The following is a 14,588-nucleotide window of genomic DNA, read 5'->3' as shown; positions in this document are numbered from 1 at the left end:
GATAAAAATTACTTTATTTTTTAAAATAAATGCATTTTTTTTACAGTCAGAAAACAGAGCAGCAGGACATGCACTGCTGCTCTTGACACTGGAGGCAAACAAAAACAACATCAGAGAAAATAAAAACAGACTGGGCGTGGGTTTTCTGTTCACTTGTGCTGATTTGTCGCAAACTCCAGGGTCTAAACAACGTGGGTCTCCTTCATATGGACATTATTAAATGGCACACTTCAGTTGTGACAACACCAGACAAATAAGTGAAGTATATTAAAAAGGCGCTGAGCAAATCAAATTAAGTATTTCGGTCAGTCTAAAGAATGAGCTAAAAACACAACTCAGGGCCACAAATGGACAGAAGAGAAAAGCAGAAAATCAATAAAATAAAGTGGAAATGCAAGAACAAAGAGCACATCGAAAAGGCATAGGTATTTGTATCTTTAAAAAACAATTATAATATGTACTCGACAAATATGTTAATCAAACCTGGAGTTTGAGACTAGTGTTATCTTCATATATAATATTTATCTTCATCTGAAAACTCAGTAAGGACACAACAGAAGCAGGCACAATTCTGAATAATACACGTTGACGGAACGCTTCTCCCCTCTTTTCTGAAAGGAAAAACTTCCAACCCCCCCCCCCCCCCCACCCCAAAAAAAGCAGAAAAAAACTGTACAATTCTATAAAACGTTTGTGTTTTTACATTAGATACAAAAAATAATACTTCATTTACTGATCATTCTGAGGACAGGACAAAAAAAAAAAACCGTTGCATATTCATTCTTCAAACTGTGACCTTTTGCTGGTGTGTAATGATGCAAATTATTATAATAATAATAATGATACTATATGGTGTGAGAGACAGAATGTTCATTAACTTATAGCTGTGGTCAGAACAGCCATAAACAGACGTGTTTTGCGAAATGTTAATGCATTTTGGCACATTTTTGAATGCCAGGTCAGAAGATGAAAAAACGCCTTTCCTCAAAGTCGGGAAACAACGGACATCTTGGAAAAGTCATAAAGCTTCACGTTAAATCTTCAAATAGTTCTAAAAACAAGGATGAGAGATATTTGAAATACACATGAACATTAGTCAGCTACCTTAGTTCAACACACCATCCAGAAAAGTTTTCAAGAAACTTTAGAAACACTGAACACTAGAGCTAATGACTTTTTATTTATTTTTTAAAATCAGTTTGAAAAGATTTTCAAACCCACAGGGCACTCACCCCGGTGCCCTGAACTGTAGTGTGTTGTTGTTTTCAGACATGCTCACTATACGCAGCCTATTAAATACAAAACAAAACTCAATGTCACACCTGTCAGCTAATACAGTGAGAATCCACTGGAGAGACTCGACACAGAGGAGACAATCGCTCCGGACGAGCTCTGAAACAAAGACGACTGACATCAAAAGCAAAAGGAAATTCAACATCAGCTTATTCATTAACAGGACTGTATACTGTAGAAGTGCTTACATGTGACTTCAAAGAGACCGAAGCCTTCATAGAGTGGATAGAGGATGGACACGTAGTGCTGCGATCAGGCGCCTCTGCTGATCACAGATAGCATTTGGATCGGACTCTTTGATGAAGTCCGTCTTTTAGGATAAATAATTCAATATAACGAAGTATCAGCGGCGCTAATGATGCTTTAAAGACAGTTTGATGTCAGCTCCTTTAGTCCAGAGAGAAAAAAAAAAAAATTAATCAGAAAGAGAAAAAAAAAAGACTCTTTGGGATTAAATCTGGTGTTTGATTGGTTGTAACGGGTTGTCATGGACGTCAGTTGATGGTGATCAGTCCAGGAGGAGAGGACGACGTAGGAGGACAGAGGTTTGTGTTAGGCTTCTGCTCAACCACAGGGGTTTAGATCCATCAGGTCATCTTTACTGCATTCACCAGAATATGTTTTGTAACAAAAGACCTTGTCAGCGTTAATGCAAAAAAAATAAAAACAAAACAACCTATGACAATGAAAATGGTGTCAGCTATTGTCATTGTAGCGCTGGTCTGGACTCTTCGGCACAGCTCCAAACAATTAAACAGACTGGGGGAAAAAAAAAGAAGATAGGAGGATAAAATAAACCCCATTCACGGTGCTCTCCCCTCCTGGCGCCTGACCTACAATCGGTGGCCCCTGGTGGTTTGGGGGGGGGCTCAGACCCAGCCGCTGGTCAGCTTGTAGAACATCTCCTCGTCTAGAGACTCGTTCTGGTCCTTGGCACGCGTGGACAGGAAGATGTAGCCGCCGATGAACTCGTGGACCACCTTACAGTCCACCTCGGCGCAGATGATAGACAGACTGGGCTCGTCCGCAAATTCCACCGTCACCTGAGCACACGGAGCAGAGCACGTCGGTCATGCGTCAACGCAAACGGGCGAGACGGATTTGTGTTACATTAACATGTTTGTTTCCCCAACAGTACAAAACCAAAAGATGTTCAATTCACCATCTAAGAAGACGAGCACATATTTACGTCCGAGAAGCTGGAATCAGTACAAATATTGTTTTTTTTCCAAAAAACAATTGTTCTGATAATACTTTTAGGATCGCAATCCTATAACATTTTCGTGCTCCCGATGGGCCGAGTATCAAAATCGATGCAGTAGAACCTGAGGTATGGTCTTCTTCTTCCTTGTCAAAACTAGCCCCCACATTACCCACAATGCAGCTTGGTCAACAGTACGGTTGGAGATTCTAGTATGCTAGCTTCAAGCAGAGATTAGTAGCAGGCTACAGTAGTCTGATCATTTCAGATAGCTTTCATTTTCAAACGTAAAATCTTCAACCCCAACTGACACTGACTCGAATGACATCACATCAGGGCAATTTCATCAGATTGGTCCCACAAATAACAGTATTAATCCCCGAGACCTGTAGGGAAACGTTGATGTGCAAAATCAACAGACTTCCCCTTAAATCCACTTATTGTTTCAACTCGAGAAACAACATTAACTTGGAACACTTTGAGGGACAATAGGCAGCAAACACATTTGTAATATTGAAGAAAAACCAATGAAATTAAAATATTCATGTTCAATGGGTTCCCTACCATCTTGATCTCCCAGTTGACATTCCACTGCTTCATGTTGCTGAAGCGCCAGGTCTTGATGGCGTCTCCAGTGCTCGCATCCATCCAGATCAGGCGGTTATAAGTGATGCCCATTAGTTCTTCCCGCTTTCCACCCTGAAACCTGCAGAAGAAGAAGAAGCAGAGAGTCTACTGTGAAATTAAACTGTGCAGATCAAATGAAAATACGAGTTGGCACATACAACTGAAGGGGGGGGGGGGGGGGGGTATAAGTGTAGAGACGCATCAGCTTACTTGGCGAGGAAATGAGTCATTCCAAACTCTGGCAGGGACTGCCACGCCTGGATGAAGCGCATCTTGGCCTCGATGAGACTCATCTGGGCCACATTCTGGTGGGCTTCCAGGATCCGGGCTGAAATCTGACAAAAACACAATCGCAAACATCACACACGTGACATTTCAGTATGCTCCCGCTATTTGAGTCTACACAAACACAAACGCACTCCCCAGCGTAAACAAGTGCGTCCCATCACCAAACTTCAACATTCTGATGCACCCACACACACAAGCTGTGGCCAATTCCATAAAGTCATCAGCACACAGTGTCAGCCAATAAGCAGAGGGCTGTCACAGGAAGTTCTACTTCACACTGCTACAGACAAACAAATATTTACCTATGAGCCCACTGAGGAGCCAGACTAAGGTGAATGTGCGAGTGTGTGAGTGTGCATGCATGTGTGTATTCTCAGACTGTCCCTACATCCTTCTTCTGCCGGGCTGCATCTTAACATTAGATCAATGAATTCCACCGGAAGAGCAGGGCACCAGAGACATGCAGAGTCAGCAAGAAGTAATCCATCACTGTGAACCTTTTGCCAACCTCCCACATGTTACAGTCAGCTACTGACTCAGTAAGACTCTGGAAAGAGTAGTCGCCGGCCAACTCCATCTCCACATGTCCAACCATGAGCTCTATGAGCCCCTCCAATCCGGCTTCAGACTCCAACACAGCACGGAGACCGCCCTCATTAAGATCATCAACGATCTCCTCATTGCTGCTGACTCTGGCCCCCTCAGCACCCTCATCCTCCTGGACCTCTCTGCAGCATTTGACACCGTCTCCCATACCATCCTCCTCAACCGCCTATCTGACCTTCTAGGGGTCACTGGCACCGCCCTCTCCTGGTTTTCATCCTACCTCCATAACAGGGAACAGTTTGTTTCCATCAACGGCTCTATTTCCCCCCTAGCCCCAGTCAATCATGGCGTGCCCCAAGGCTCTGTGCTTGGCCCCCTCCTCTTCACCATCTACATGCTCCCCCTCGGCAAGATCATCCGCCATCATGGACTGAACTTCCACTGCTATGCTGATGACACTCAAATCTATCTCAGTACTACTCCATCCTCCCAGTTCCCCCCTCAGTCCCTTGTCAACTGCCTGCATGAAATAAAAACCTGGATGTCATCAAATCTTCTCAAACTCAACACCAAGAAGACAGAGCTCATGGTTGTGGCACCCAAGGCGCTGCTCCGGAAGGTTGGTGACTTCATCCTCGAGGTTGACGGCTGCTCCATCTCCCCATCTCCTGAAGTCCGCAACCTGGGTGTCATCCTGGACTCCACCCTTTCCTTCAAGTCCCACATCAAGTCCGTCACCAAAACTGCCTTTTTCCATCTCCGGAACATTGCCAGACTCCGACCGTCACTCTCGGAGTCTGTTGCTGAAACCCTGGTCCATGCATTTGTCACCTCCCGCTTGGACTACTGCAATGGTGTCCTGTTCGGGGTACCCAACAAAACCCTGGACAGGCTCCAGTATGTACAAAACTCTGCCGCCAGGGTTCTCACGCACACAAAGCCCTGGCAGCACATCACCCCCACCCTCATCAACCTCCACTGGCTCCCGGTCAAGTCCCGCATCTCATACAAGATCCTCCTCCTCACCTACAAGTCCCTCCATGCCCATGCCCCCCAGTACCTATCGGACCTCCTCCGCCCACATGCCCCTCCCCGGAACCTGCGGTCTTCAGACTCTGGCCTGCTTGCCACCACACCGCACTAAACTGCGAACCTTCGGGGACAGAGCTTTCAGTGTGGCAGCCCCCACCCTCTGGAACTCTCTCCCTGCGGCGATCCGCAACATCTCCACTCTGGACGCCTTCAAAAGGGCCCTCAAGTCCCATCTGTTTGCCAAGGCTTTCGGCCCCTAGTTTACTTGTTCTGTTTTTCTGACTGTTTGTCTAAACTGTTTTTGTCTAACTGTTACTCTTGTAAAGCGGCCTTGGGTCCCCTGAAAGGCGCTATATAAATTAAAGTTATTATTATTATTATTATTATTATTATTATTATTATTATTAGATACTTGAGCTTCTTTGGGAGAAAAAAAAAAAAAAAAAAAAAAAAAAATGCAACTGCAAGTGTCAGGAATGAATTGATGAGGTTGATCATTTCGTTAGTGTTCAAAAGCAACATTCTTGGATTCAACTGCATTACAATAAAATATCTTTATTTTGTGATGATCACTTCAGCAAGTTTCTGTCCTACTTTTCATATTTCACAGGCGGTATAATAAAGCCCATAACTCACAAACATATGGAATCTTCCCTTCATCTAAAAACTTGGGAATTTCCATGAGAAATGTTCCACATTAAATGGTAAATGGAACTGCTGTTAAATGGGCTAAAACATGTAAAACACCAGCATTTATTTTACTGAATGTGCTGCTTTTTCTACCATTTCTCTGTGTCCCTAATGGCAATGTAAAGAAAAGTAAAAAATACGGGTGTCTCAATGTTGTGTCAATAGCATTTTGTTTCATCTGCTCATCTTGTGGCACGTAACAAACAAGTAAACCAACAAGAAGGATTCCATTGATTCTACTGTGACTATCACACGTTACACAGCTGCACTACGTTTGGTTAGGTGAGGCAAACCGGACACAAAAAAAGTGTTTATACACACATGCACATCCATGTCTCTAAGGCTTACGAGGCACCCAGTGGACACACAACTCAACTTACCAAGTCCCTGATGGAGCCTGGCTGAAGATGGGAGGTGGGGGGGGTGGGGGGGGGGGGGGGGGGGGCACAGAGGAAGGAAGGAGATGCATACAAGGAGAGAAAAGAAAGAAAGGTTGGACAAAGAGAACAAGCACGTAAGAGGGAAGAAAGATCAAAAACAATAAAGTCGGAGGCCACAATTGTAATAAAAGATTTAAAAAAAGATGGGAGAGGGCCTGTGGAGTCTGGAGATCATGCAGTATTCAGCAACAACAGGGAGGAGAGCACAGCGGCAGGCATTTATTTTAGGAGAGAAGAGGAAGATTACACAACATTTGTGTGGGTTCACATTCGGTAAGAAGGCACTGGAGCGGCACATACTTTATAATGGGCCATTCAAATAACCTTCTCCTTACTTCCCCTTTCATCCACAGGATGGCGGCATGCATCAAGCGGCACATTTTGTAAGCACCAAGCCGTAGGAGTGCCATGTCTCCATACTCCAGAGTTTATTGTAGTGTCCTTAACGCTCGTTTTCTCTTGTGTCACTGTATCGATTTTGGCCAGAGACCACACTGGTCCAGGAAATCTAAAAAAAAATAAAAAATTCCCACGCATGTATCCGCTGGGAGCTGCAGCACAGAAGTCTCCTCGGCCCGTTCTCGCAACAGGAAGTCCAGATTTAGGCCGATGGGGAGGGGTCACAGCTGACTGAGAGCTAACGGGCTTTTTTCCCCCCCAGACAGTTTTCCCGCGCAGCATTCAAAGGCACGGCTCATTTCCTGATGCCCCACGCCCACTACATGTGTGTGTGTGTGTGTGTGTGTGTGTGTGTGAGACACGGGTACATACACATACTGTACATAGGCCACTACTCTTTCATGTTGTATGCCTGGGGGATACCGCCCCCCCCCCCCCCTACGCAGGCTGGGATTATGAGGGAGACTGGAGCCGGACCACAAAGAACCACGGCCCCAGATGGACACACACCCTGCTGAGCTAATACCCCCCTGTTCAAGCTGGCCTCTATTCCAGGCAATGTATTATGCCACAGAGCATTTTCTCTTCTTCAAAAAAACAACAACATGGCACAGGAGGTTTTTTTAGTGTAGAATATGTTGGGAAATCTCGGTATCGTGTTTTAACTGTCGGTTAAATCCACAGTTGGTTCGTCTGAATGGTTCAACGTGCATTATCTGATGACTCGGTCACTCCCCGGGTTTGGTGAACCCGCTTTACTACGAAAGATGGTGAGTTACTTTCATGTCATTGACCCCCAACTACATTGAAGGGATTTCCCAACGACTAAAACAGTGAGAAAATGAGACATTCAGAGAAAGAGAGAACTGAAACTATATTTGGCACTTCTGTTATTTTGGGTTTAACTCCTATTTTTAGCAGCACTGTTAATGGAACTAAGGTTGTAGAGTTGATTAACCTGTGACAGCGCTCCCATAAGAATGGGTCAAGGACGAGTTCAGTATAGCAAAGGTACGATGAACAAGTCTGGTTTGTAATTGTTATTATACTCAAGACACGCTGTCGCCCATCTTTCTGTCTACCTCTCTCTAGACATCCAGCATATTTCTGAGTCATCGCTTACGGTACCAACACCCTCCCATCTTCCCTCCAATCCCCAGCAACATTACACTTTTCGACGACCACTTAAACAAAACCAGACTGAGTGAGTGAGCTATGGAGAGGCAACCACCCCGCCCCTCCCTGCATCCCTCACCCATCCCCAACTCACACAGCCGTGTACTCAGCTGTTCCAATGTACACACACACACACACCAGCCTGTTGCTTACATGCAAATCTGCTGAGCACATTGTAGCAGTTTCCTTAACGTTGACAAGAAAGTTAATTAATTCGTGGTGCTTAAATTCCACACCTGGTTATAACGATGTTTGTTGCTTGCTTGCTACCATCGCTCAGAAGTGACCACGGCTGAGTCCTCTACACTTTTGTCTACAAGCACAAAGGCCGAGAGCAGAGAAAGCGTCCGCTACAGTCCGACGAGCAACTCTACTGTAAGCATTTTTGAGTGGTTTGGACGTCTGCTGTCCTGGTTTCCCCTCGGACAGACCGGGGGGGGGGGGGGGGGGGGGGGGGGGGGGGTGGAACGGACGGACGGACGACGGAGGGAAGAGGAGGAGGAGAGTAAAGGAGGGGAGGGAGGCTACATTCCAATGCAAGACAGGCCCGATGCCAGGAGGCGCCCATCTGGGAAGCATCAGAAGCTGCTACATCTAACCCCACAACAGACTCATCAAACAAGTAAACATCCTCACACAAAAGACGCAACACAGCAAATATTCGCCTTCCGCATGTCTGTCTCTTGACACCACACCCTTTACCTTCCCCGTGTGCAGCCCTACAGCGCATCCAGAGGGTTGTGCATCTGAAACACGGCCTGCGTGGCTTACCTGCTTGTTTTTGTACTTCTTCAGATAGCGCGGGGACACCAGGCATTCTGGGTTGATATCGGTGGTGATTGGCTCAATGAACTGAGGGTCGCGGTTCATGTGTTGCATCTTGAGGAAGGACAGAATGTTCTGGACCTCCAGGTTGTATGAGCTGTCGGCCATGGTCTTCCCTTTGGAGGCCAGGCGACATGCAGCCATCCAGTGGGCGTACTGTTTCTCCTGGAGGGGAACGGTAAACGCTGGTGATCAAAACAACCTGCTAACAAAGGACCAGACATAATCACGACTGGCGTACTAACTTCAGTCTTACCATGTCACACCGAAGCCAGATCTCATTCATGCCATCAGCCACTGGGATTAGCAACTTGATGTTGAATTTCTGACCCGAGATGTTAACATCTGGAGTTACCTCACAACCTACACATGGAAGCCAATATGAGGGGCGGAAGAAGAGGTCAAGGTTCACACGCATTATTTAGACAGAAAATGAGCATTGCATTCTTGCAAGGGCATGAAATGACATTTCCTTTTTGTGTGTGTTTGCACCTCTTAGATTCATTTGGTGAGCAGGTGTCCCATGTGCCTCCTCTTTACTCTTGTAACAGGAAATTGTGATATCCTTGAATGTGCACCAATACTGCTTATAGCCCTTCAGTGTCAACTTCTTGGGTCTGGAACATATAGAGAAGATCAGAGCAGGCAACAGCTCTCTCATTTAGCCAGAAAATGTTCATTCCCGGATTCTCTGAAAGACGAAACATCTTTTGGACAAATGTACGCATTCAATCCCTGTTGGCTGGTAGCTCTGGATGTGGACTTACTTAAAGACTTTGACATAGTCCGCTAGCTCGGGAATAGATGTGATGTCACCCTAGGGGGAAGGGGAAAAACACATTGTTAGTATAAAACAATATAAAGCACTACAAGAACATGGTTCACCAAAAACAATGACCTCAGGCTCATATCTGTACCGTTTTAATGCTCAGTAGTTTTGCTAAAGACAACATTTCTTATGCAACATCTCAAAGCACAGTTTTCTGTGATACGCTGTATAAGCTTAAGTTCTTGCGGAGTGGCGGCTTTAATAAAAGGACGCGTATATTTACAACATATCCATGCAACATGCAGCCTTTGTTGGATTTGTGTAAGTGTCAAACATCTCACACTCCCAGGTTCTTGTCAGACGAAGGCCTCATAAAGACCTGTGTGAAATGTAGTACTTCCATTGAAAATCATTGGGATTTCCACTCCCGTAGGTCAGTGTACTGTGTCTATACGGCTTTAACTTCCTGTTTAATACAGCTGATGAAAGGACACGTGTTCAGAATACAGTGGAGACAGTAAGGACCAAACACACTTGTCAAGCTGCTGCAATTGGGGAAATAATAAATTCACAGAACGACTTTGGAACCCAGTACATGTGATGCACAACCAGAAAGTATTTCCTGCAGTGAGCGTAGAGGAGATGAAGCAGTGTTGTCATACCAGTGTGTTGGACGTCTTCCCTCCCTCCAAAGTGATTTCCAGGTCTGACAGGGCTGCATCCACCTCATCCACCTCTTTCTCACTGTTATTCATGTGGTTGTCTGAAGACATGAGTGACAGCTTGTTGATGTGGTACTGAGGACAAGAAGGAGATAACTGAGGTTATTTTAGCACTTTATTTGCCGTGTTTAACCAGGTTTTGTTTTTATTTCAGACCTGAAATGGTCTCGGTTTTGGTTCGATTTTCTAGTTTCTGGTCAAACTTCAAACCGTTACGATCTGGAAGTCCACAAATGAATTGCCCTCGTGTTTTTAGACTTCTCAGCCATGCATATGAACTAGTTACATTCAGAGTAATTTCAGAATAATGTCCTAAACATCCTCCTTTTTGATAAACGCGTTCAGTACGGTGGCTTTGGAGAACAGAGGCTAGCTCGGTCTGTGGTGCTGTGGACAAGGTTTCAAGAGATTGACTTAAAGTAATGGAAGAGGGAACAGCTGGCAATTGCTCGAAAAGTCCATCTCCAACTCAAACACCTTTGTCAACACTTTTGCAGATTTCTATAAAGTTCCCTGCTGTGTGTGCTACCGGTGCACAAACCCTCCAACTTCATCGTGTAAAAGTTATTTGGTCTGTGATAATAGCCACATAAATACTTTAAGATGTGTTGGCATCTATGTCAGCGAGTGCTGGCCGTATGCACCATTGAGTTTATCAGCGATGAATCAAGGACCCTCATCTTTGAAGGAGATGAAGAGGAAGGAGACTGGTTTCAGGATGAGGAAGATTAAGAGGTCGGTGGTGATAATTCCCTGAGAGAAATAAGGGGTACGGTTTGAAGCAAGGTGTTCTCAACATGTCTCTGAAATGTAACAGGCTATGAAATGTATTTTACTGGGAACATATGTGAGGATAACACTGGAACCACCAATTCACCAGGATGAACTGAAAACCCAGCCGTGTTTACCTCTTAGTGTGAGTCACAGACACTAAATACAACTTGTTGACGAATGGTATTCATAATGTCAACCCATCACCAACCCCCCACCAATATATGAATGAACAGCTGTCGAGAGAGTGAGAGACACAAAGGGAGAGTTTGAGGGAGATATGCAAGGCTGTAGCCTGCAAAGGCTTCAGAGTGTGGGAAAAAGGGCTCGCCATGACACTCCATTCATCTGCCTCTTCCACTTTAAATTTTTTTTAAAGAAGGCGACAGTGAGGGGCTTGTTTCCGGCAGAATGTACGTGTTTAAGCACAACCTGTCACCCAAGTCTGTGACTATGAGGTCAGTTGCTGTTCTCGACTCCCGATTACCTCATTTCAAAGTCCCGCCAAAGTAAAACGTCTAGGTGATAGCATGTTAACACAAGCCAGCAACATACTGCATGTGGTTAATCACTGCTCTTTATTTAGACTCTGTGTATCCACTCTCACTGGTGAAACATTAGCAAAAAGCCCCGAGCTCATGCTAGCCAGCTGAAACATAGTAGTCGCTGGCTAACATGCCAACAGACAGGTAGCCGCCAGTCTAAACACCCGACTCGGATTAGCATTTCTCTCTCAGGAAGAGTAACAAGAAACCAGTTAAGTGTAGTTATAACTGGTCTGATGAAACACACCTAACACCTCAGAGTGCGAGAGGAATATGAGTCGATCTATAAGATGGTGCGTCCTGTGGCCCTAGATGCTCTATAATTACCCCGGGGGTGAGGACAGAGTGGCGTCCTCAGGTCTTGGCACCCACAGTTTATGAGGCTCAGAAATAGCAGGGGCACCACCCCTAGACTACAGGGGGCTAACATCTGTACATCACTTCCATTGCGCCCCATTTCTCCTCCTCTTCAACCTCCATTAAACTGGTTTCAAAAGAGAACCGTGTGTGTCCAGGCCCGATCAGCTCTGTACGAGTGGCTGCAGGTTTGTAGAAATGACTCGGTCACATTAAGCCAACAGCCTTGGCCCAGAATACAAACATGCTTGAAATCCTTCGGTATTAGGGAGAGAATTGGAAGAATATGATGCTGATTTCTACAGGTTATTTTATACAGTCAAGAACATTTATGAAAATTTGAGAATTTCAATGAAACGGCATGTTTTTAGTTCTTTGTCATGCAGACTCACTCGGCCTGCCACTTCACTCTAATTAACTAAGTGAGGCAAATGCATTCATGTCTTTCAAGTTCATTGTAATCAACTATTTATAAATTATTCATATTCTCATTCAGGCTAATGACCCTTTTTTCTATTATCTATGAGTAAAAAAAAAAAGGGAATTGATTAACATTGAGACATATTGAGGAGCTCAGTGGGAATAAAGTGTGATAATGCCCCCATTAACTCAGTCTGTATCGATGTGAAACAGCCAAGTTTAAGCATGCGTGCAGCAGAGCTGGCAGCCATACGTCTCTGCTTTGGGCTGGTAGCCCACCCAATTCATTGGCTTTTGGTTGAGAAGGCAATGTGCCCATCTCCGCATGAAAGGAGAACTGCAGGTCTTCAGACCGTGACAATTGAATGCTGAAACAGGACAATTTAGAGCAGACACACACACACACACACAGTCTCCTTACCTGCAGGGCAGCAAACATCATCATTTCCTCCTCCGTGCACTCAATTTCCTCCAGCAGGATGGCCCACTTGGACTGTTCATAGAGCTGGTTCACTCGGATGGCATCATACTGTGGAGAGGTTTGACAGAGGTTAACGTGCATGCAAACAAACAGTGAGTAAAAACAGACTCTCTCTCACACACACACAGGACACAACTAGATTTGTGTGAAGCACTGGGTTAGAAGTCATATGTCCACCGACTTTCAAATACTCTACTTAGAGGAGCACTGCAGCGATTTAGCATTGGCAGACCAACTAAAAACAGTTTTTAAAGAGTTTTGTGTGCGTTACGCTATTAGCGGCTAATATAGCCTCAGCCGATAGCCGCAAGCAGAGTTGAGGAGTGGGCTACGGAGGGCTGGTGAGCTTCTTTCCAACTCCACATTGCCAGATTCCTTTCTCAGATTCCGTGCCGCTCCCTCTGGAGCCATAAAAAGCTTTGTACAACTTTTTCACATGTGCAGCAGTACTCCCCAAGACCTGTACACAGACTTTGATGTGTAAAATCAGTCGAGTTCCCCTTTAGGTTGTCAGTATGTTGTCATAAATCATATACTTTTAAGGCTAAAATCCCTAAAAATGCACAGACTAACTTGCCGGTTAAAGTATCTATGCTGGTTGTGCTCACTCACATTGTACTGCATCGTCTATGGGACGTACCTTAGGGTTGAGGTCAAAGAAACTGTGGTATTTAAACCTCAGCAACAGCACCTCGTTCTCCTTTACATCCTGCTCCATCAGAGACCTGGATGAGTCCAACCACCTGTACAGACAGTGAATACAATGTCGTCTGAAACAAACTCTCTGCAGCCTCTTTCAATGATTCTGATCAGCTGCGCAGCCCTAAATATGTATTGCAATCCACCAAAGCATTTCCGGCTATGAGCAGTTTCCCCAAACCGTCTAACCACTCAGCAAAGTCATCTCACCCCTGGTTGATTTTGGCTTTATCCAGCAGAGACTGGGGCTTGTAGAGTTTGACCAAGATGTCTGGAGACGAGATTGGCTGGCTGACAGCGAGGATGCTGGGATTGCCCTCAGAGAGGGGGCTGTCCCCAAACCAGGCGGTGGTGGGAGACAGTGGGCTGCCGTCTCTGGCGTCATAGGTGGGGGTCATAGTCTTACTGTACAAGCCTGGACTGGAGTAGATGCTCCCTGAAAACACAGTCATCAGTTAGTCCCTAATAGATCACTGATGTCCAAAAAAAAAAGAATAAATAAATCATATTCATTCAGGGAACAATTCAACATACATACTTTTTTTTATAAAAAAAAAAAAAGAAATAAATCGAATGAATATTACCATTTTAAAGCAATGGAGTGCATATTCACAATTACTGTTAATCAACAGAATCAGCATCAGGGGAAAAGGGAGTGAACACTTTTCAAAAAGCACACACGCACACACTTGCAGCCTAGCCAGGCCAGCTAGCGGTCAACAACACCATGTGACTACCAGCCAACACTTTGCAGATGAGCGGCTTCAACCATGTCCTCCTGCTGATGGCGGGATTGATGTGGATCAGCATGCAGATGACGCAGCGCATGATCAGGGTCACCCACAAGAAAGCTGCAGGAATGCACTGCACACAGCAAACTACTACACGAGTCGCCACAGAGAGGAGAGGGGGAACGCAAAGATATGGGTGGATGAAAAACATTTGAGATTGTACGTTGAAGATGTATATTCTCCTTTTGCGTTTAAATTAGTCTTCATTTTGGCTGCAAACATCAGCAAACCACCAAAGGGAAGCTGTGTGCATTTCCTGTTGGCTGGCCTTATGGTAGTATTTTTGGAACCGTACCCCCCCCCATTCCCTCTCTCCCTCTGTGGGGTCTAGGTCAAGAAGCAACACTGGCTAAACTGCTGAATCCCTTCTGAAACCAGGAAGTGGGCTTGGCTTGTGTTTGTGAGTGTGTGTGTTTGCGAGCTGCGGTCATGAGAACAGGGTGCTGGCTATGGCCACGCATCCATTTTGGGGGAGCGTGTCGTTTGTTTTCAAGGTCTTTCCCAAATGCCGAGTGC

General features: G+C 45.3%; 1 protein-coding gene across 4 annotated transcripts in view; it reads right to left on the bottom strand.

The window, feature by feature from the left end:
• Positions 1-14,588, bottom strand: part of fermt2 (FERM domain containing kindlin 2) — a 38,777-nt gene continuing 24,189 nt past the window's right edge. For 2 of the 4 annotated variants that reach the window (XM_079286915.1, XM_079286917.1), the window contains 12 exons: positions 13,492-13,717; positions 13,223-13,325; positions 12,523-12,630; positions 9,949-10,083; positions 9,285-9,334; positions 9,010-9,134; positions 8,774-8,880; positions 8,464-8,682; positions 6,058-6,078; positions 3,332-3,456; positions 3,059-3,200; positions 1-2,336 (listed from right to left, as the gene is read on the bottom strand). In XM_079286915.1, coding sequence (XP_079143041.1) covers positions 2,163-2,336; positions 3,059-3,200; positions 3,332-3,456; positions 6,058-6,078; positions 8,464-8,682; positions 8,774-8,880; positions 9,010-9,134; positions 9,285-9,334; positions 9,949-10,083; positions 12,523-12,630; positions 13,223-13,325; positions 13,492-13,717 — 1,535 coding nt within the window. In that variant the 3' untranslated portion in view covers positions 1-2,162. The remainder of the gene's footprint in view (positions 2,337-3,058; positions 3,201-3,331; positions 3,457-6,057; positions 6,079-8,463; positions 8,683-8,773; positions 8,881-9,009; positions 9,135-9,284; positions 9,335-9,948; positions 10,084-12,522; positions 12,631-13,222; positions 13,326-13,491; positions 13,718-14,588) is intronic. The other 2 variants (XM_079286916.1, XM_079286918.1) reach the window with 1 other exon arrangement.

This window comes from Melanostigma gelatinosum (assembly GCF_949748355.1).
Source record: "Melanostigma gelatinosum genome assembly, chromosome: 16".
NCBI classification, from domain to species: Eukaryota; Metazoa; Chordata; class Actinopteri; order Perciformes; family Zoarcidae; genus Melanostigma; species Melanostigma gelatinosum.
The sequence above is the reverse complement of the archived record's forward strand: the minus strand, read 5'-3'. Positions and strand labels throughout refer to the sequence as shown.